The sequence below is a fragment of the Mercenaria mercenaria genome, chromosome 11, assembly GCF_021730395.1.
Source record: "Mercenaria mercenaria strain notata chromosome 11, MADL_Memer_1, whole genome shotgun sequence".
Taxonomy (NCBI): Eukaryota; Metazoa; Mollusca; class Bivalvia; order Venerida; family Veneridae; genus Mercenaria; species Mercenaria mercenaria.
In genome coordinates, this window is record NC_069371.1 from 48,042,346 (window position 1) to 48,065,373 (window position 23,028).

General features: G+C 32.8%; 1 protein-coding gene across 1 annotated transcript in view; it reads right to left on the reverse strand.

Moving 5' to 3' along the window:
- Positions 1-1,784: 1,784 nt before the first annotated feature.
- LOC123532458 (calcitonin gene-related peptide type 1 receptor-like) overlaps positions 1,785-23,028 on the reverse strand; it is a 38,277-nt gene continuing 17,033 nt past the window's right edge. The window contains exons 5-12 of the mRNA XM_045313899.2: positions 20,913-21,066; positions 16,415-16,565; positions 15,515-15,575; positions 6,028-6,094; positions 5,397-5,479; positions 4,138-4,273; positions 3,668-3,709; positions 1,785-2,571 (exon numbers count right to left, since the gene is read on the reverse strand). Of these exons, the coding sequence (XP_045169834.2) occupies positions 2,377-2,571; positions 3,668-3,709; positions 4,138-4,273; positions 5,397-5,479; positions 6,028-6,094; positions 15,515-15,575; positions 16,415-16,565; positions 20,913-21,066 (889 nt within the window). The 3' untranslated portion in view covers positions 1,785-2,376. The remainder of the gene's footprint in view (positions 2,572-3,667; positions 3,710-4,137; positions 4,274-5,396; positions 5,480-6,027; positions 6,095-15,514; positions 15,576-16,414; positions 16,566-20,912; positions 21,067-23,028) is intronic.

Sequence of the window (23,028 nt, forward strand, 5' to 3'; positions counted from 1 at the left end):
AGTCTACAGTAATAAGTAACGTGTGAGAAAGCAAAGAATGTATCATAAGCAAATAAATAAATACACAGGACTAGCCGTCGATATAGCAGATTGAGTTAAATGAGCCGTGCCATGAGAAAACCAACATAGTGGGTTTGCGAACAGCATGGATCCAGACCAGCCTGCGCATCCGCGCAGTCTGGTCAGGATCCATGCTGTTCGCTTTCAAAGCCTATTGGAATTAGAGAAACTGTTAGCGAACAGCATGGATCCTGACCAGACTGCGCGGATGCGCAGGCTGGTCTGGATCCATGCTGGTCGCAAACCCACTATGTTGGTTTTCTCATGGCACGGCTCAAATGTAGTATTAAGAAAACTGGTTGGACAATTTCCATAGTATATTTTTTCATCCAGAGAGATAGTAACGAAAGAACATTATTTTCAGAATTTTTTGACAGAGTTTTTATATCATCTTAATTTAGAATTTAGATATTGCAATGAATAGAATTTCTGTTATAGGGCGTAATAACTTTGTGTAAACTTTCAATAACTTGTTCATCGGCCGAATATGAACAGCAGAGTATGTGTAAATCACTGGTAAATGAAGATACTTGTGAAAATTGCGCAAACTCGACCGCATAAAGACGTCACGCATTTAATGAAATAACTTTGTAACTGTTTTTCGTATATACAACATCGCTATTTGTAACAAATATATACTAACACTCAAATATTCTTGCAACAGTATGTTTAGTTCACAATCAGTTTATTTTTTATTTCATGTTATTACAATTGTATGATCAGTTCTTTCCAAAAGGTTGGACATGATTTTATTTCTTTGCTGGTTTTAAGAGGACAGTTGCTTGATAAAAATAAATAGTATGCAATATATCCAATCAATATATAACTCTCGGATGGTGAGAAACAATTGAACCGTTCAACAGTCTTGAAAAGATTAACAACTTTATTGTAAAGAAATAATCTTGCAGCTTAAACACTCTAAATACTAAATCCTTGATGCTATGGCTGTCAAAAAGATGTTGCATCTTACATGATCTTCGTGTTTTTACATTCATGTGGTTTTGTTATAGTGCAAAGACAGTAATTATGTACCAAAGATGCTATGTCAGCTCATGCTGTCTCTATGTTACACAAACTTTCACTGGCCTTTTAACTGCCTTTAACATGATTATAGAAGTGGTGATTTGCATATGAATAGGCATATGTGATTTCACAACTTGACATACCTTTGCCACACATATTTAAACATCACAGTACTTCTAGATAGAACAAAAGTATTGCTGATTTGTGAAGGACTGCATACTCTTATGAAATCTTCTTAGTTTTATCACTACAAAATTCATACAGAAGTACATTGTGCGTTTGTAATGACCACGGTGACGCAATTAGAACACCATTATCGAATCTATCTTATGTACTGTACACTGCATATAACACAGTAATAAAGAGATTATTACCAGCCGATTATGTATGTCAAAATGAAATATTTGAATACAAAGTTATGATAAAACCTTTATAATGTATCATTAGTTTATGAATTATTCACTTTTATTATTAATCATATGTTAGTATCGAGTATATTCTCTTCAGAAATTGCCAATAATATTACGTGAGTTTTATCCAGCTGTTTTACATCAGATCAACAGAACAGCGCTGCTTTGTTAGATATAAAGCTTTGAATCAGCCGCTATTCTTTTTTTCTTACCACATTTCATAGTCTGGTGGTAAAGATTTTTTAATGAAGTGTTAATGAAGTGGTAATATAGAAACAAAGATGGTTTATACAGTATATATATTTTAATATAGAAGTCTGTATTGAATACATGGTGTTATCTTTACAATTAACGATGCCTATGTGTAAATCATTTTGCAATAGAAAAACTTACGATAAATATCGATTTTACCGCCTTGTATTTTAACAGTCTAAGAACTCCAAATTTGATTTGAATGTTCGTCAGCAGTAGTATATATGAACAAGCAAACCATGAACATGATACATGTACATGTACATAACTTTTAGAAACTCTTAAAGACAAACATTTCAAAATATGTTTTAATGACACATTTACGCACAATTTACACTTTTCTTATATTCAATGTATATGTACTGGGCATACACTGCATGTAGATACGTTGTCGTTTTCGATTATTACTTTTTCGAATAATACTTAAACAACTCGCATTCAAAAGCCTGACAGTTAAGTGTCATTCTACTAACCGCAGCATACTTTCCCATTATAAACAACATAGCGTACATATGTAGCACAGATACTTTGTCTTCCTCTAATATGCGTTGTCTTCTTTGAATATATATCGTTCTCCGAATATCCATTGTCTTCTTCGATTGCCCTACTGTATCTTATAAAGGATACTGCGTCAAAAGGAGGTTGTCTCTCCGTTTCTTTTCTTATAACATAAAATGAGAGTTTTGCTTGGGGATCCCTTGTCTGTGGTAGAATGGTATCGTGAAGTAACAGTATTATTCATACTTATGGCAGTGTGTTCTTTTTTAGAACCAATATACATCGTATCTCGGCGTCTCCTTAAGGAATGCATCACTAACGATGTAACCTAGAAAAGGACAAGACTTTCTCGTAAATTCATTCTAAAGCAAAGTATAAACCAAATATTCATAATGGGAAATTTCAACTTTATCTTCATTACTTTAAAGACTTGATCAAAAAGTTTACCATTACCACGGCCCTTTAAATTAGTATCATCATTATGACATATTCTAAACGTTCAGTAAGATTAAAATGATCATGCAGAGGACCTTTCTTAGCAAAATTTGTGACGGCAAGTGAAACACCATTTATTAATATTTTCAAGAGTGTCTGCAGCATTACATGTCTATAAATATAAAATATATTGTACGGCGTTCACGATAAAAACGAGTGAGTGAGTTGGGTTTTACGGCGAACCGACACAAAATGGTCATATATCGCCGAGAAGAAGTCCTATTGCAAACGCCAGCGCGATAAAAACGAATTTCACCAAAACATTAACATTTTATTTTAGACATTCAAATGTTGATTTATTCTAAATGGAACTAAAATGCATTAGCAGACATAATTCACGTGTGAAACATTTTTTATTATATAAGTATGGTATCACTGATGCAGGAAAACCAAAGAAGAGTTTTATTTTGCAAAGGGATTGTCTTTTTCGAAGGGTCAAAATGTGTAATATCGTTGATAGTCCTTCATATTTCCTATTTCACTGAAGCATACGTTCTAATTCAAAGTGTGCAGAAGCTTAGAGTTACATGAAACCAACAAAAATACTACATGTAGGAGTGCACGCATGCTAACTCTATTCTCATAATGTAACACAACTTTGTATTTTAATAGACATTTCTAAATTACAAAACAATTTGCACAGAGTAGAACTTTTACACTGCTTCCTCTTAAATATCTCAGAACATCGTAGAACTGTCATTTTCTAATATCACGCTACAACATTTGCCAAAGGAATTGTTTACAATAAGCCATAATAAATGTATAGTTAATTAGTGTTTAGGAGTAGACATTATAAACATTTCTGTAGCCCTGTTTAAAATATTTCGGCAGCAGTTGATGATAAACGCAGAAAACAAAGTATATATTTGAACGATTGAGTATAATAACCGGAAGGGTAAATTGTAAATAAGACAAAAACGTGTTCTTACCTCACCATTACAAAGGCAAAAAAATAAAGCTACGCACATTCCCTGAAAAGGAAATATTTTTTATCACTACTATTGCGCAAGTAAGCCAGTTCTGAAAGAAATAAGAGATTAAACCCCTTAATAAAAGAAATCATTTATTTTTATAATTGGGCATAATAACATGGGAATAGTTACGAAGCTTACAAATCCCCACAATACTCCATTGATAAACATGTAGCATATAGTTTATGTCAGTAATATAGAAAAAGCAACGACTCAACGAGAGATGCAATGCGAAAGAATGGAAAACCGACACATACGTCGATAAAAGTGTCCAGAAATTGTCGCCGGACTATACAATACCAAGCAAAATGTCGTTGTGACATGGATGGTAAACTGGCAGAAATTAGCAACCGCATTTATCAACACAAAATCACAATGTTTAAGAAGGCTAATAAACTTCTTACTCGTTAAACTAAATTAATACTTACTTGCGAGTTTGTGACAAACTCATTAAACCTTTCATAATGCAAAGACCCTGAAGACTCCGGGGGCATTCTGTATATTGTGACAACAAGTTGAACACCGAATAATGGTATCAGTACAAAAGTAGCTTTTAAAGCTTTTCTGAAATTACATAAAAAACAAGTGCAGTAACAAGTTTTAGAATTAATGTCAGTACTACATGTAAAGTAATAACGGTACTGTATCCGACAAAACAAATCTCACTGTTTCTATCATTAAAGATAATTTTTGTTATACTGATGTTTCTTCGGTTTTTATGTATCAAACATACAGTTCATTAATTATTTGAAAGCTTGCTTTTACGCTCATTAATATCTAGTTTTAGAAAAACATATTAAAGAACTGCTTGACGATCTGATAAAAAAACTTCTACAATGCAGAATTTATGAGTTTTTTTTTTTATTAAACTTCTAAATATTTCAAAATAATCCAGGCTTTATTCTATAATATCCGGATAAATGACGTTACTGCAAGATTTCGTTTTCTGTCAAACGTGCAGGACTACCTTAAATATGAAAAGAACACACACATGAAAAGAAAAACTTCTGACTTTGCAAAATAAAGACAGCTGTATATATTTTGTAGAATTTATCAGTTGCCGTCAATATAGAAATTGTAATAACAATAAATATTATCATTTATTGTATTTCATTCTTCTCTGAGTTAAGTTGGTGGAAAATTTGAATTTACTTGCACTGTTTAGAAATAAAATTTCAAAATGACACAATATAATTGCCATTCATTTTCAAACATTCTATGTTTAACACATTCCATTTGTACAGCTTTGACAGTTTCCGACCATTACTTTACAAGCCCCTGTTAAACTACAAGTGATTCTAAAACATATATTATCTACATCGTGTTACATCACTGTTCAAAGGGTCTTAAAATAACAGTAACTCTTTCACTATGCTCTTGAAGGTTTGCTGCCGTGCGTGCATTCAATTTTTTCGGTTGTTGGTAGGAAAAGGTTCATTTTTGACTATATATAATATATAAGGTTTCCTCTGTTTAACAGTAGCAGGATCTTGAACTTTAATACTAACAACTGGTAATTTTATAATCTCTGTTCGTGTCTCATAAATCAGCAGTGTCCTGTCCTAAAAACGAGCTTACCTTACGCCGTTTTATTGAAATGCATATCCTTTTTGGCAATATTCTGAAAAATTTTCCGCAAACAACCGAGTGAGTTAGTGTGTCTATTGCAATAGCTACAAATACTCACCTGAAGTTACTTGGTTCATTAGGGTGCACCTGAAGTTGCGTGAGCAGAATTCGTAGTATACTACACAAGAAAAATACGTTCGCCTGAAAAATATTGTTTTGTTGAAAGCTGTAGTCAGCAATGATTTTATGTGTTTTAGAAATTATAGTCAAAATTATTTTTTCGATTAAAGGTGTGAATTATTTTAAAGCTAGTTTTAAAACCACAATAAAATTACTATTATCCTTACACATTTCTGAAAATTTACCAGTGATTAAGATTCAGTTTGTATAGGTAAAATAATTGTACGCATGAAACATTTCACTGCATATTGCAAAAGTTAAAGCTTTGTTCACTCCTCAAACAGAATTGACAAAAAATTCGAGAAAACGTAAATGCAGTGTTACATTGTAAAACTGAATAAACAAATGTATGCGCTTTGCTTATATAAAAGAAGCAGTGTGATTTTGTTCTAGTGATTTTTGCTCCATTTTAGACTGAAAATTATCAGTTTGTAAATCACTTCTGTCAGAAACAAAATAAAATGAATATAGTCAATTGAAGAAAGACAATAACGGCTCCACTGCAAGTTTGTAACAACAGCATTAAGCAATATCTAGTAAATAAATCTTATAGAAAGTAATATACATACCGCCAGACAAAACAGATTTGGCGTGTAAATTATCCATTCCTTATTACCTATACTTTCGGCCCAACAGCTGAAATGTAATGTATACAAATAGGAGGTCATTGGTTCATCATGTGAGGCAAATGTTCTATGTTGCAATCTAATAAAAGACAATATTGAACCGTCATTTGTTCTTAACCTTATATGAGAGCATTGTCATATATAAATGCATAATTCTTTTATACTTATATAAAATAAGATATAGAAAACAACAATAACTTCAAATGATATATGAATTATTTTGGACATCTGTAAAATATATATTATATACATATTCATATTTGAAATCAAAATGGTATATATAGTTGCAATATATTTGTTTTATCATATTAAACATCTGTGGATAACAATATATTAGCAGCCTGCCTGCTTAGGGAGGGCGCAGATCTATGGATCGCGAGGCCGTGAGTTCGATCTCCGGGTGAAGCGCATGTTCTCCGTGATTCGATAAAAGACAATGTGTCTGAAATCATTCGTCCTCCACCTCTGATTCCTGTGAGGAAGTTGGCAGATACTTGCGGAGCACAGGTTTGCATTGTTGCAGAATCCAGGAACACTGGTTAGGTTAACTTCCCACCGTTAAATAAGTAAACTGCTGTTGCAAAACATACGGCGTTAAACCCGAAACACAAAACACATGTTTCAGCATTGTTAATTTAAATATAAATATATCATTGTTGTAATACTATTATACATGTAACAGTGATTGAGACTGGTAATGTGAGGGTTGTTTCCTTAATGTTGATTTATTTTACCGTATCCTGACATGTTTATCTGGCATCGTTTCATTTGATGGGTCAAAGATTGTTGATGTTATGCAAGCTTAACAAGATACATATTGCGAAAATATGTAATTTATGTTTATATGATATCTGATGAAAATGCAAGATAATGTTGACTGATGCATGACAACATCCATTTTTATTATCCTTTCATGTACGTTCAAAGTCTTATCTTCAGTGGTGTAAATTGAGAATGTTATGGATTAATATAAGATTAAATATATTGGCATGGTGTTGCAAAAGTACTTTAGATAGAGGAAATATTTGAATACCATATTGAAGCTGCAAAATAAACAGAATTTACATCCTACAAAATCAAAATATGTTTCATACTGGTACTAACAATATACGTTTGTGTAATTTTAGATTATATCAATGTGATGCTTTTTGTGAGTTACATAAAACCTGACATGAATATTCATGATGATAAAGCATGATGGATGACTCATTCCTTGATTATAGTATCGCGGAAGTGCGACTTATAAAAATATTAGTCTGATTTAATATAGAGGAATATCAAATTTAGTTGTCATAATTTTCCTTAAAGTTATTTTCTATATATGTATGACACTTACATTTTTATGGAAGAGGAACCGAAAGCAGGAAAGAATTGCAATAAAGTTCTTTAGCAGATTATGGTACCGGTACAAAAATGAGAATGAATACCAATCCATGTGACATAGACGTGTTACATAAAATTAACAAGTGCTGAAGTTTTCATTTTCACCAACTAAAATAATATGAAACAGAGAATGTTACATTCCACAATAAGTTGCAGGCCCGGGTCAAGAAATATTTGATTGGTGGGGGGAGGGGAACACCAGTTTAAAACAAAGGCGTCACCGGCGAGTTGCATAGCGCCGAGAGGGGCTAGGGACGAGACGAAGTGGGGGTGGGGTGGCTATGTCCTTACTGGGGGAAGAGTGGGGTCTGCTACCAGTTTTTGATATACAGGTATGAAATGGTGCCGTCTGGGGCATTTTTTGGTCTAAATGTTGTGGTATTGGAAGGGTACTTCCCTCATTTTCTTTGAAGTGGGGTGAGGGGGCTCTCTCCTGGAAACTTTTGAAATAGAGGTATGAAATGCTGGGCTCTAGTGCTTTTTTTTGGTTTAAGTTTTGATGTATGGTAGGGGTATTTTTTGTCATTTTTAGAGGGGAAATTTTGAAATACAAGTATGAAATGGTGGTATTGGTGCATTTTTGGTCTAAATTTTGAGGTATTGGAGGTGAACTTCCCTCATTCGGCTCTAGTGCATTTTTGGTATAAATTGTGATGTATGGGAAGGGGTGTCCATGTCATTTTAGGGGGGTTAGGGGGCTCTCCTCCACCCACTCCCGGAAAATTTTGAAATACAGGTATAAAATGGTGGCCTCTGGTGCATTTTTTGGTCTAAATGTTGAAGTTCTGGAGGCCTACTCCCCTCATTTTAAGGGAGTCAGGGGCTAGATATGAAATGGTGGCCTCTGGTGCGTTTTGGGTCTAACTTTTGAGAAAATGTTATTTCTTTGCCAAATTAGTTTGTTGCAACTATGATGAGTATGGGTCACTTCTCAGCCAACTTGTGTGTGTGTGGGGGGGGGGGGGGGGCTCGGCCCGGCCATGGACCCGGACGTGAGTTGCGAAGTATGCGTTTTACCTTTAAGTTGAAAATGTATGAATACTTTTGTTGCATCGTTCTACTGAGTTGCTGGGGTAACAAGGGCCTTTTGAATTACAATGACTAGCCTTCGTTGGTTATTGGCATGAATAAACCTATTCGATTGTCAATTAGGGTTTAGGATTGCTTGATATTATCAAAAAGAGTGTCACCCTGCTTAATGGGTGTTTTCCTATCATACACCTGACAGTAATTTCCTGTTATTGGCACTACTTAACTTATCCGAGTGCCAATACAGGTTTATTTTTTATCTTTTGGTTGGATTTAACGTCGCACCGACACATGATAGGTTATATGGCGACTTTCCAGCTTTTAATGGTGGAGGAAGACCCCAGGTGCCCCTCCGTGCATTATTTCATCACGAGCGGGTACCTGGGTAGAACCACCGACCTTCCGTAAGCCAGCTGGATGGCTTCCTCACATGAAGAATTCAACGCCCCGAGAATACAGGTTTAAGATTGCCATATAACATCTAGCTATAGTTGCTGAATCGGGCTTTTGTTCTTACACTTGAAGGTAACTTCCAATTATTTGAACGTACCATCTTATTGCGCACGTTTTATGTTACTGGAATTGGATTATACCATTTTGTTTCTTCTTTATATCTAGGCTTTTATATATCTGATTTATTAAATAAAGCACAGTTAAATTACGTCACAAGCAAATCCAATTATACGAAAGACTTCTATGAAAATTGAATAAACTACATGTATTTACGAGGAAGCAAATCTAAACCTGGTATCAAATTAACTCACTGACAGGTAACTTGCAGCTATTTTTTTAAATATACAGAGAACGATTTATTCAAATATTTGTTTTTGTCGATGGCTGATTATAAAAGATGAAACCATACTTGCAATTATTCTAATCATGTTGTCGCTATCATATCAAATAACTTAATTATATAGAAAAGTTATTTTTCCAACAACAGCCGTCTACAAATTAATCAAATCAAACGCATATTAACTTGATTAATATGTTTACAAACGCAAATCAATCCCAGAATGCCGCACTGAAACTGCAATGAGGAAAGAACCTGCAATGAAAATTAACTGCTGACATAACAATAACAAATATTGCTACAACCAAACAACAAGGTTACATAATCAATGACAATTATTTATATTTTATTCAATGTTTTTTACAAAATGTCACAAAAGAGCATTACAGAACCGAACAAATTTAAGGAAAACATTTTTAATGGTTGTTCAAACCCAAATCAAATGAATAGTGCACTGCATATTTTGGGGATTTATGTGAAGTCACAATCAGTTCTCTTAAAAGTCAAACATTAAATACACGATGTGTCCCAGACTAGAGTATGACTTTGAGTACCATCTGAAATGATAAATTATACAGAATCATCGGAGACCATTGGTTATTTGTATGAATGTACATGAATTATCCGAATTTTCGGATCATTGTCCTATCTCCCTCTATCTCGTTTAATTTAAATGTTGTAAATATGAAAAATTGTGGTAAAGGATGTCAGTCATATGACAAAATAGTATGAAAAATTGTGATATAAATCAATTGAATACAGTATTAAATGATAAAAAGTCATTGTTTGATGATATTACAAATAAATTACTTTCGGATGAATCAGGTATAAATGCATGTATTAATGATTTTTCCAATCTAGTCTATGATATCTCTTACCAACTGCAAGGCAAAACATGTTCACTGAAGCGTAAGAACAGACCAAAAGTTAAGCGATCACCATGGTTTGATGATTTGTGTAAATCAAGTAAAGCTGAGTTTTATAGGTGTAAAAGATTACTGAATGAAAACCCTACAGATGAAAATAAGGTTCTATTTTTAAATGCACGAAAAGATTTTTGTAATGCGAAGAGAAATTCTAAAGGAAAGTATATGATGAAAGAGAAAAAAACATTGTCTAATCTCAGTAAAAGCAATTCTAGAAAACTTTGGAAATATATCAAAAAGTATATGTGTAAGTCGAATAGGACTAGTAGTGATGTTGATTTACATGATTTTGTAGATTATTTTTGCAATGTGTCTAATATACAACATGAGAACACTTTCAATCAAAATGATTTTCCTAATAGGGACAAATCACTATTTATTGATAGCCTTGATCGTCCTTTCTCTATAGAGGAAATACGAAAACAATTTCAAATTTAAATAGACACAGGAGCTGTGATGTTGACAAAAATGTGGCGGATTTCTTTATTGACTCGAAAGAATTTATATCACCTTATCTTGTTCAGATATTCAATATTATTTAATATGATAAAGGGGAATATCCGGAATCATGGAGTAAGGGCGCAATAGTTCTTATTTATAAAAATGTTGACCATAAAGATCCTTCTAATTATAGAGGGATAACTCTTGTAAATGTTGTTGCTGAGATTTTTTCTCTGACTTGCTCTACGTAATCGTATCAATATTTTTTGTGTAAATGAGAATGTGTTAAATGATGTACAATACGGGTTAAGAGATAAACGTAGTACCACAGATTGTATCTTTCTTCTACATGCAGTTATTCAAAAGGAATTGTTAAACAAGGCCAAACTCTACTGTGTCTTTGTTGACTACGAAAAAGCCTTCGATACAATTATACATGAAGCTTTATGGATAAAACTAGTGCAGTCTGGAATAAGTTGTAAAATGATCAAAATGATTAAAGCCATATATCAAAATGTTAAATCCTGTATAAAAGACTTACATACAATGTCATATTCACATTATTTTGATATATCACTCGGTTTGAAACAAGGGCAGCCACTCTCTCCTCTGCTCTTTATCCTCTTTGTGAATGATATAAATAGTACAGTTGATTTTTTACAACTTACAAATGACGACATAAACTTGCTATCTATATATATGTTACTATTTGCTGATGATATTGCATTATTTACTTCCAGTCCTGATACTCTTCAACTCCAACTCAATAATCTTTCTGATTATTCACGCAAATGGGGGTTGAAAATACAGTCGAACTTCGATGGCTCGAACTCGAGGGTCCCGTGGAAATTAGTTCGAGTTTTCCGTTATTATAAACATGTCTAAATAGTGTATTCTTTTTGCTATCTTGGGGTGAAATTTAATTACACAGGTACTATGTTAAATGCTATTAAAACGCTAAATGACCAGGCTCTGAAAGCATATAATAACCTGCTGTCTGTATTTAATCGGATTAAGATGGACATAAAAACAAAATTGTCTTTGTTCGATTCTCTTGTAACTCCAATAGTTCTGTATGGTTCAGACACAATTCATCTCAGGTTCTGTAAAATCATTCTAGGGGTTCGTCCTTAGACTTCCAATGTGGCTGTTCTTGGTGAGCTTGGTCGTTTCCCTCACTCTATTATATGTAAAGAGCGATCTCTAAAGTATTGGTTAAATATAATGAAAACTCCCCAGTCACATGCACACAGTGTGATTTGTTAAATAACAATATTGAATCTACTCGGGCTTCAGCTGTTAAAAGACAACTGGATATCTTAGGATATAGTTATTTGTGGAATAATCAGAACTATGATATTAATTATATGCCAGTGTTAAAATAAAGATTACGTGATCAGTATGTACAAGACTGGAATGATGTGATAAGTAACCAGTCCAAATTGTTTTATTATAGAAAGTTTAAAACGGTGTACAAATTTCAAAAATATTTAGATGTAGTAGATAATGATTTACATAGAAAAGAAATGTCTCGTTTTAGGCTTTGTTCTCATTATCTTGAAATTGAAAGTGGGAGATTTTCTGGAGTTGAAAGAAACTTACGTGTTTGTAAACTTTGTACACAAAATGTAGAATCAGAATATCATTTTCTGTTATGCTGTCCAATTTATAGAAATCTTCGTCAAAAATATGGTACTGATCAGTCATTTGCATGTATAAATAAATTTACAAGGACATTATCTTCAAGTAATAATTAAATTATTAGAAATACAGCCAAATATGTATATTATGCTATGCAATTAAGAAAGGAAAAACTTACAGATATTGCTGCTTCTTAATGATTAATATATATATTTAGAACCTATAGTTGTTTTTGGTTGCGGGTTCATTCCGCTATCAAACTTAAAGTGTATTTCTGACAATCATAGCATCTTTATTTTATTTCGAATCACATCCAAAGGATGTGAATGTGCTACACAAAGTAGTCCCATTCATGAACAATGCGGATGAATTATCAATGAACAAGCAGTTCTTATACAACCTGTATCCACTCACACTGACCATTTAGATTATATAAGATCTGTCAATGATAAGATATTCCAGCCCATGATTATATCACAAGCTAGGTCAGGCAGAGTTCATCTTAGATATTAGGCACATTAAATTTGTAATTGTTTCTCATTCATGTATATTCATAGACTGGCATTAAAACAGAAAATAAATCTACCAAAAACCCGCAACCAACAGACATTTCAAGGCTTTGATTACTGTATATTTTGTGATATCTTGGCCATTCTTTTTATTTCTGTAAATGGCCAAAGGTATATTGTATATGCCGAAATGCCAATAAATCTAAATCTGAATCTGTTATTTAAACCTGCATCGGATGTCTGGAATCTCTGATGACCTAGATGTAAGGAAAGTTTGAAGAAATGATGGTATGGGTAGATTTTATCTTCTTATCAGAAAAAAGTATATATGTTAAGAAGCTGTACTATGGCTGTCGTTCAAACATGTATCTTCGGATATTTATTGAATCTTAACCCGAAATCGTTCGTATGATCAAAGATTAAATGTGGAAGAAGGCTATGTCGTTGAATAGACACTTGTGAGATAGTGTTATGCAAGTATCATCATTAAAAAAAATATTTGTAACTATAAAATAATGTGAATAATAATGTATTTCAAAGAAATATATTCGTTTGCTAGCAACTTTGCTAATGAAAACACTTTTCGATAATCCATGATTATTGTTCATTTCTTTAAAAACCATGAATATTAAAGAAACCCTTAGCTAATGGAATAAAATAAAGCTAGAAATTTAACCTTAAATATCTGCAAATGATAAAAGCCGTTACATCAATGATGATCGCTTACAAGCTCATGTTATCTTGTCGACCGAGCGAGATCTTAAATTTTGACGAAAGGAAAACAAATATATGATGATAACAAGAAATAAAACTTTTCTTAAATAAAAATGTTTTATAATTTCATAATTGATTATGTGCTTTCAAGTGAAACGTTTTATGATTAGTATACTTCACATCGTAATGATATCATAAATAGGTGTTCCCATGTCTTTGGGTTTAGGAATTATGTTAGTTGGTCATTTCTTTCACAGGAAATTTAAACTATTACCAAAATAAAGAAATAATGGGCGTTTTACATGGGAATTAAACAGCATATATTAAACATATATATCGTTCTACTAAACGATTGTCAGTTTACTGATTTATGACTTTAAATTTAGAATGAAACGAAGTAAACGGGCCATACTTCCGGACCGTTCAACACTTTAACACATTAAACAGAACTGTAAGATATCAATATTCAGATACATTTCATAAATGTTCCAGTGCTGAAACCACACATACTAAGCTTTAACATGGTTTTGAGCCATTCTGAAAATTGTTAATTGTTAATTATTTACAAATGACATTTTGAAGAGATGGGAAAAGCTTTCCAAAATATTTTAGCATCCAGTAGTATGGAACAGTAATGGCAGAATGGAAAACATGTATTGGACAGGTAAACTGTTAGTAAATGTTGTTCCTTTACCAGGAATTGTCAGAAATTCATAATACGATTTGGTTTTCTTTCCTCTATATGTCAATTTCATAAAAAGGCGGTATAGTCATTTATAAAGTTTATTTGCAAATGTTGTTTACGTATTCTAAGACATAAATGGAAAGTATAATATCAGCTTTTATTTCCTGTCCATTTTTCATGTAAACAACGCTTTTTTACTAGATTTCTCTATTTCTTATATATTTTTTCAAATATGTAAACTTGAACTTAAGCCTTAAAAAGAAGATTATTATAGAAGTTATTTCAAATATAAATATAAGTCGTCTTAATAAATGGCATACTTCCGATCTATGTTCCCACTAATATTTAACTGACTTGTTCCTGAGATATATTTCTTATGTGATATTTTCTGTATATACTGTGTATGCAATGTACATTCTTCACGAGAAACAGCATCATTCTCACGGCGCAAGTTATTTATGTTAAGGAAAGGCAAAATAACTGGCACAAAAGTAGTATCTATCTCTTGATCACAAGTGAATATGTTACATGTTTTGTTTGTACAGTTGCGAAAGCCGGGAAACAACACAGATAAAACGCGTAAATGACACCAAACCCCTCTTCTGCGTGTGTTACTATACATCTGACAGCTTTACTATTTATTGTACTGCAAGGTTATTTGAACACTTAATTATTATTATACCAGATTTATATAGCGCCCTTTTCATGATCAATTTCACGTTCAAAGGTACATTACATAGTTTAAATGCAGCCACACAAGGGCGCATAATTCATCCTCTACTAGCAGACACAGAGTGATCTGTTCAGAGGGACAGAGTGAGACAAAGCCCCCACGACAGAGAGATCAGAAATCAGATATCAGATACAGGCTTGTCCGGCTAATTTAGCCTAGCTCGTTTCGAATAGACAGCCTGGTTCTTTAACGTGACCAGTGTATAGCACTGATACACGCAAGGATTGCCTGGGTTCCTGACCAGTACACCTCTAGTTGGGTGGGAAACACTGAAAAGTGTTTCTGAAAATTCCCGAGTAGCTGCCGGGGATCGAACCCCGGACCTCAGGATTGGAAGGCCAGTGTGCAAACCACTGAGCTATCCGTCCACCCACTTAAGGGAATAACATTTCACTTTATTAGAAATGTTGCGAGGAGCGAGGACTTCATTATACCATTCATCCGATATATGATTTATTTTATAGATTTGTAATGCTATGAGCAGTGTTTTGTTTCGTAACAGCAATCTACCACACACGTTAACTGGTGAAAATAGAGATTATTCACAATAAACAACTATGTCACATAGACATGCTTTACCTTTCGTTTGCTTGAGTTAATCTCACTATGGCATACACACTTGTAAAAAGCAGAGGAATACCTGAAAATAAAATTTCACCAGCTGGTTTCATTTCATGTAAAATCAGCACTTTGTACATAATATAACCGGTAAAAATGCAACAGAATTAATCTGAATAATTATGATGTTAAACGAGTGTACAATATAGATGTCTAAAATTGTCTTGTGTCAACATTTTTTAAACAGAATATTAAAGTGTAAAAAATTATACTGAAAAAAAAGATGAAAATATCGAATTTTAAAGACGGATTAGAAAACCAAGCATTTATGTTAATAATAACGCAATGCACAAAAATATAGCTTCATGTCTGTATATATGTTGTAAGACATGCTTTTGATTGAAAATGTTGTCATAGAATGTGCTTTGATCGTGCTTTGTAATTTCGTATGCGTTGACCTGAGAATGACTTTATCAATTTCTTTAACTGAAATTCAAAAGAAATAATTAAATGCATGCTCGTTTATCTGGAAAAATAAAAAAGACAAGTTGCATTTTTTACTTCTTTGCTTAGAAACTTTAACAAAACAACAGTGACTTTTCAACCTTAAGATGTAATTGATCGCATATATAAATAGATTTCTCAATTATTTCTCATGTCATTAATTTAACCTTATCTCTGAAATAACGCATTTGTCTCGTTTTATCCATTATTTTCAATTATTTTCGTCATGCGTAAAAATACACCTTTCAAGTAGACTTAATAGATGAGAGATATCTGTGTAATATATCTGCCATAGAATACGAACAGACATCAAGCATAATTATGGCTATATATATTGCATATTTACCTGTTCTTATTATACATTAACAACTTTATGGCGAGAATTTCTTCAACTATATTCTGTGCTAAATTACTCACCCCATCCCAGGATATAGAATGGCAACAATCTCTTTGGAGGAGAAAATGCATTGACAATTAATCTGTACAGGTAGAAACCTTCGCAGAACATCCAAGCAAAGTTTGTACTTGTAAAATACAATTTTAGAAATGACAGCAGCTTGCACTGAGCCTGAAACAGTACGAGTATTACGTTTTAATTCACAAGTATAACATGTCATTGACAAACGATGTTAAAACTTGCACTCTGGTTAAAAGTGGCTGACATACGCACCTTTTGTTTGAATAAGAATTCATCACATAGGTCTGGGAATCATATTGTTATGAAATTGATAACCCAAAGAATCAGAATCTTATAGATAACGCATCACTGAGATGTGTAAAGAAATTAATACTGTTCACCATAAACGCGGGTTCTATTTAATGGACCATAATTGTATAATCCGGGCGACTAAATTATCTCAAATAACGAAGAAATTTAGGCTGGGCCGGAAACATCGATGCATTTGTGAAGTAGTTATAACTTAAATAATCTCAAGAAGCCTTGAAACTGTCTTAATTTAAGCTAATTTTCCTTACAGATACGTCTAGATGATATATATGTTATTTTACGGAAAAAGATTCAAATTATGTCTAGTATATGTATGAAAACCTTTTCCTTTGTCTGTGATTGATACATTTTACTAATGATAGTAATAACTTAAAAGATAATTGCAAACTAACTTAAACCAATAAAATAATCTAACAATTAAAATCGTGAAAGGAAGTTACTGCACCTGGAAACTTCTGAAAGAAAAACAGCGTCCTCGGAATATTGAACCAAAACCGTGATTTTGAACTTATCACGGTAAAGCAAATCATACTTATTTCCCTTAATCGCAAAATAGTCTTTAAATTCAATTTTCAAGTGTCAAAGTCAAACTTATTAACAAAATATGTTACATTGTTTACGTTATCTTTACGTTTTATGTGCGGTTGCATATAAAGAAATAAGTACTAAATAAAATTTGAATTTATTCTAGTGGTGATGTATACAACATTCTAAAGAAAGTTGAGGAATTGCTGCACACTTAATTACAATATTTAGCGCATCATCATACCTATCTTACATGTACAATCAGAAAGGATCTTACAACAAATAATAAATATTTAAAGAGTGGATTTAGGTACTTAATTACGTATATCTGTTGTTAAAATAGTGATGTATAACTGTTGCATTCTTGTACACATCCTTATAGATGCATGTGCAAGTTTCGTCTGGTAGAATGTTCTCCTTTCTTTAATTTTGCTTTAATTGTACCCCATTATTATGAAGTCAACGAAAATAAGAGTTTGCGTATATTTCGCCGTACTAGCAGACGAGTCATAAACACATATACTAAAATATCATATATCATGGGAAAGGTTTCCTGAGAAGACTGTTACATGTACAGTAACTTTATATTTTGGTTGAATACAGATCATGATTCAATTTTGGAATTTTTACACATCATAAATTGAAACGTGGCTGATCAAAACCATGGGGGATTAATGACATAGTTTTTCAGCAGACAAATAACCATATGTCAGTTTATCCCTCCGAAAGGCATAATGAAAATGTCATTCCAGACTGACCAAATAAGATTGATAGCTAAAAAAATCATCTGGTGAAACAGTATTGCTCGAAATAATACTATGGAGGCTACAAAAAGAAACTACACACTTTTCATATGATTCGCTTTACCAAATACTACAGTATGATATAATCAATGCCTCATTATACAAGAGGAAAAAATGAAGTTTTTTTTATCTTTACACCATTCAGAGAAAAAGACAGACCAAATGTTAAGTTAGCAATAGCAGAGTTTTTTTTGTGATATACAAACGGGTGCAAAATGAAATGATACCTCTCGGAAAAATACCGAGCAGACTCGTATACTGAGGACAAGGTCACTGTTTTAAACGGGGAGATAACATGAAAACAATATTACGGGCAATCAGATAAAACAACGTATCAAATATATAACCTACATTTATTCAACAATAACTTGTTAAATAGATTTACCCATATCGGATAAATTTAAACAAGTTTATTTACGTTTGAAGAATTAAACATATTTAAATAGTATATAAATGAAAAACGTGTTTTATACAGAAAAATCAGAGAGAAAGTATTACTTTTTTTCATTTCTAAGCTTCTTCGTAGGCGTCCAGTTACAAATAGTTAATAACTTTAATGATAAGTGCACTATAGCTAAATATGCATGTGCTACTTAATTATTTTTGGGGGAAATATTTTAAAGCCACTGTGGTTGGTTCAACGAAAGATGATAAATTGTCTTTTATTTCTATTCAAATTTCAAAGGTCCTTAAGATTACAAAATACTTCATTTTATTCAAAAGGCAGCAGCCAACAAGAATAGAAGCATGCGATGACGAACAATCATGGCTTTTTGTAGAAAAAGCGGAGCAATAGACATGTACGCATTAGAGCTTATTATGCTGGTAAAACCCTTTAAGCGGAACGCGACCTCAATGGTTATCCATCCGACCTCTTTGCGTACAAGTGTCGTTTCACTCAGTCTGATAAACTTCAACGTCAAGATCCGTGATGAATATTTACTGTAATCGTTACCTTTGACTTGTAATTTCAAAATCATTAGGGGTCAGACAGTGTAAAAAAAAATGCTGAAAATGAAATAACGTTTCCTTATTCTGGCTTGGCTTCTATTTCTAATAAGAAATGACAAGATGTCCTGAGAAATAAAAACTGAAATAACAAGCTTCTATCGCACTCATTTCTTCCGCACGATAGCCTTTGTCAATATTAATCATAAGATAACAATGACAATAAGGAGCTCGTGAAATGTAAAAAGCTATTTGTAATATCAGCAAAACTTATTTCTATGTTTCCTTTACTTTATGAATACCCATTACCGTTATAGTATCATATTAAGCAATCATTTATAATTACTTTGAATTTCTCGACAAGCTTTATGGAAGTGGATAATTGGCGTGAAAGCTTACAACTTTCTAAGCCCACGCCGAAATTGTCAATGGACAGGACTTCATTGGGCTCAGTCTTGTTATCATTTTTGGTTCTTTAGGATCATTGCTACATGTATGTCCGTGTTAAGCATCTTTTTTCAACAGTTTTCCAGTCATATATACGACTGTGTTTACTTGTAGCACTGAACAAAATACGGTATATCATTCCGAAGACACGTGACATGATACCTCACCCATTCACAGTATACTGAAACATGGCCGATCAGTCCAAGAACAGTCCTCATAATGCTAAGTGCCAAACGAAGAAGCTACTGGCACATTTTTGCGTCTTTATATTACGTTGCCAGGAAGCGAACGCACGATCGCGGATGGATCAACAACCAGGGTATCAAGGCGGATTTTTGATCACTGTTTATGCTAAATGATGATTTTTACAGGTACACAGAAGCAAACACTTTCTTCTAATGTCATCAGATTAGAATCGAGTTACATCATCTTTTAGAATTTATATTAAAAAGAAAATGTTAGAAGTAACTTAGTCAAATTTTGAAGTCCGGAAAAGACATATTTTGTTCATTTTTGCGCAAACTGTAACTATTTAGAAACTTTATTTCAGATAATAGCGATATCTTTTCAATATTATTGATGAATCCGTTAACAACCCAAGACATCTGTATACAAGTATTGACATTTTTCACAATAATGAAGAGACAATGTCATCTTTTTAACCACAAAAAATATTCCAAATTCGGATCTAATTTTCTTCAGTCCTGAAAACCATTTCTGTTAGCAATTATATTAATAAACAAAAGTTGAATTTCAAAACATCGTAAAAGACCTCAAGACGAATAATCTAACATATAAGTATATATATATATTTTTTTTTTGGCTGGGGTGCATTTTTTAATCTAGGAAATGCAATACACTTGAAACAAAACCGAAGATCTACATTTTAATCGGTAAATTGTTTAAAATTTACAAATGTGCAAATTTTCAGGTAGCTTCGGGAAAGGATATTAAAGAAAAAGTAGCATACTTTGTATATAATTAAGTTATTTTGAAGCCGATGCTAGGTACGTGAATGGTGTTGCACATTACATTACCTGTCATGAACAGACTCACTCTGACCGCGCCTGCTGTTATTGTGCATGGTAGTTTTGCATTCCTGAAATGATCTTATCCATTTGATCTTTAGATATTTAGATTTGATGAACTAAATTTCAAATATAGAAAATTTTATTTTGCGCTTACTGAACACTTTGATTTGCTGCTATTTACAAATGAACTATGAACTAATTATACCAATATGTCACGCCTTTCCTTATATGAAAAACCGTGTAGGTTTAGAAAAATAAGGAAACGCACATCAAATTCAATTTTTTAGTTACAACGAACAAACATTTCTCTTTCTCAACGAACAAAGTGTCAAACGTTTGTAAAATAAATAATCACACAATTTTAAATTGTATACATCATGCCTGAAAACCTAAACGAGGCCAAATTCAGTCTATTTTGAGAAAGAAAAACTTACGGAGTTTTTATACAGCAGTGTATCAGACACGTTGGTGTTGGTAATCCTGTCATAAGTCACTGTAGTGTTCCAGACGATAATAAATGTTCCACTGAGAATAAAACTGATGAAGAAATTGATGTGAAGTCGAATGCGGTGCTGATGAATTAAAGCCCTAAAAGAAGAACAAGATATCTGCCAAATGGTTTTATATGTGAAGATGAAGTTGATATTTGATTTGAAAATTGAGAGGCTATTTTAATTTGTTACAAATAGTCCATATTCTTTTACTCTCCGCCGGTACTATTCTTTTATTCTCTGATGGAATTAAAATGTGGTAGGTATATTCTATATTCTTTTATATGGTACTAAAATTTGTTTAGGTATATGTGCAAAACATCTAGTTATTATTGATACGTTAATATTATACACTTATAAAATGACTTGTCGGTCAATAGGCAAAAACAATATTTACAGTACAATTTTCAAATCAATGTTTCTTTATTTTTGAAAGGTTTGTCTTTATCCTTGCAATATGTACTGTTGAGATATAGACCAGTTGGTGGCCAAAACCATAACGGCGATTTATATAAGAAATCTTGTGATAAAACTTTTTATCTCGCTTTTTTTTTCTGAACAAATGACCGTATAAACAATAGCATATGACAAGGTAGCTTATGCAAGAAAGGAATTGCATAAATAATAAGTGTATCAAAAATTCACAGTCACCAGCGTAGGTTAAATGCAAAATAAGACAGTATACCCTGACGTCTGAATTTACTGGACAATGTGTTCGTTTTCATTATCTGCTTGTAGGTAAGGTAAACTCGTATGTCTTATTTCATTAGGTCATGCTAATATGCTAATGTAAAAGAAACTTTTCATGTTTGAATTATTGAACGCATAAACTAGTGATTGTTTTCTTTGATTTTGATTTAATTAATTTCGTCTACTGTGGTAACCTTGGTTGCCCGATTGTCTAGTCGTAGAGACGTACCCTAAGCCTTCTTTACACAAGGGAAACAATCCGTTTATATAGTGAAATGGTTGAGTGAACACCGTTTCTTAATCCTAATCCTGCCCATGTTATATCAGTGTATGATTACACAGTTATGTATCTAACAGTCTTGAAATTGATTTCTTCGATTTTCTCATATTTCTAGATATTTTCCCCATACTTTGACGCATATGTATGGGTAGTTGAGATTGTTCTCTTTCCAGCAGTAGCCTTTTCAACATATTTCACCTTGTGAAATTATGCGGGTTTTGACTTTTAAAAAAAAACGTCTGTTTGTTGACAAATGTCACCACAAAAAAATGTCCTACTTTCCCCAGGGCAGTCAATTATTTGATCTTTACATAGTTTTGTATTCAAGTTGCTAATCCATGTTGCAAGTATGCATGCTTTTTTCATGATTAGAGGTAAAAAGTGCATAGTTTGCATGATGTTCTAGGTCAATAGTCACCTAAGCCTATCATAAAGTCTTTGCGGAGTTGTCTCCATTTTTTCCAAATATTTCATCCGGGGTCATTTTTTTTCAGCTCAAATAACTCTTTTTCAGGAAATGATATTTTAATACTTTTTTCAGTCCTTGTATTTTGATGCAGTTAACTACACATATATTTAATAGAGATAGCTCCTATTTGAAGTTTGTATTTTCAGTTACAATGCCTACTAGTCGTAATATGTTTGACTTTTGAACACCCGTCCAGGTACTAAACAAGAGGGCCAAGATGGCCCTAGGTTGCTCACCTGTGAAACACACCATAACAGTTTAAACATGTTTGACTTAGGGATTTCATGGAAACAAATATTCTGGGCAATTTTCATTAGAATTGGACCAAAAATGTGGTCTCTTGAGTTTAAACAAGTATTTTATTTGATATGACCTAGTGACCTAGTTTTTGAGGCCAGATGACCCATACTCGAACTTGACCTAGATTTTATCAAGGCAATAATTCTGACCAAATTCCATGAAGATCAACTGAAAAATACAGCTTCTATCGCATACACAAGGTTTTTCCTTGATTTGACCTAGTGACCTAATTTTTGACCTCAGATGACCCATATCTGAACTTGACCTAGATTTTATCAAGGCAATCATTCTGACCAAATTTCATAAGGGTCAATTGAAAA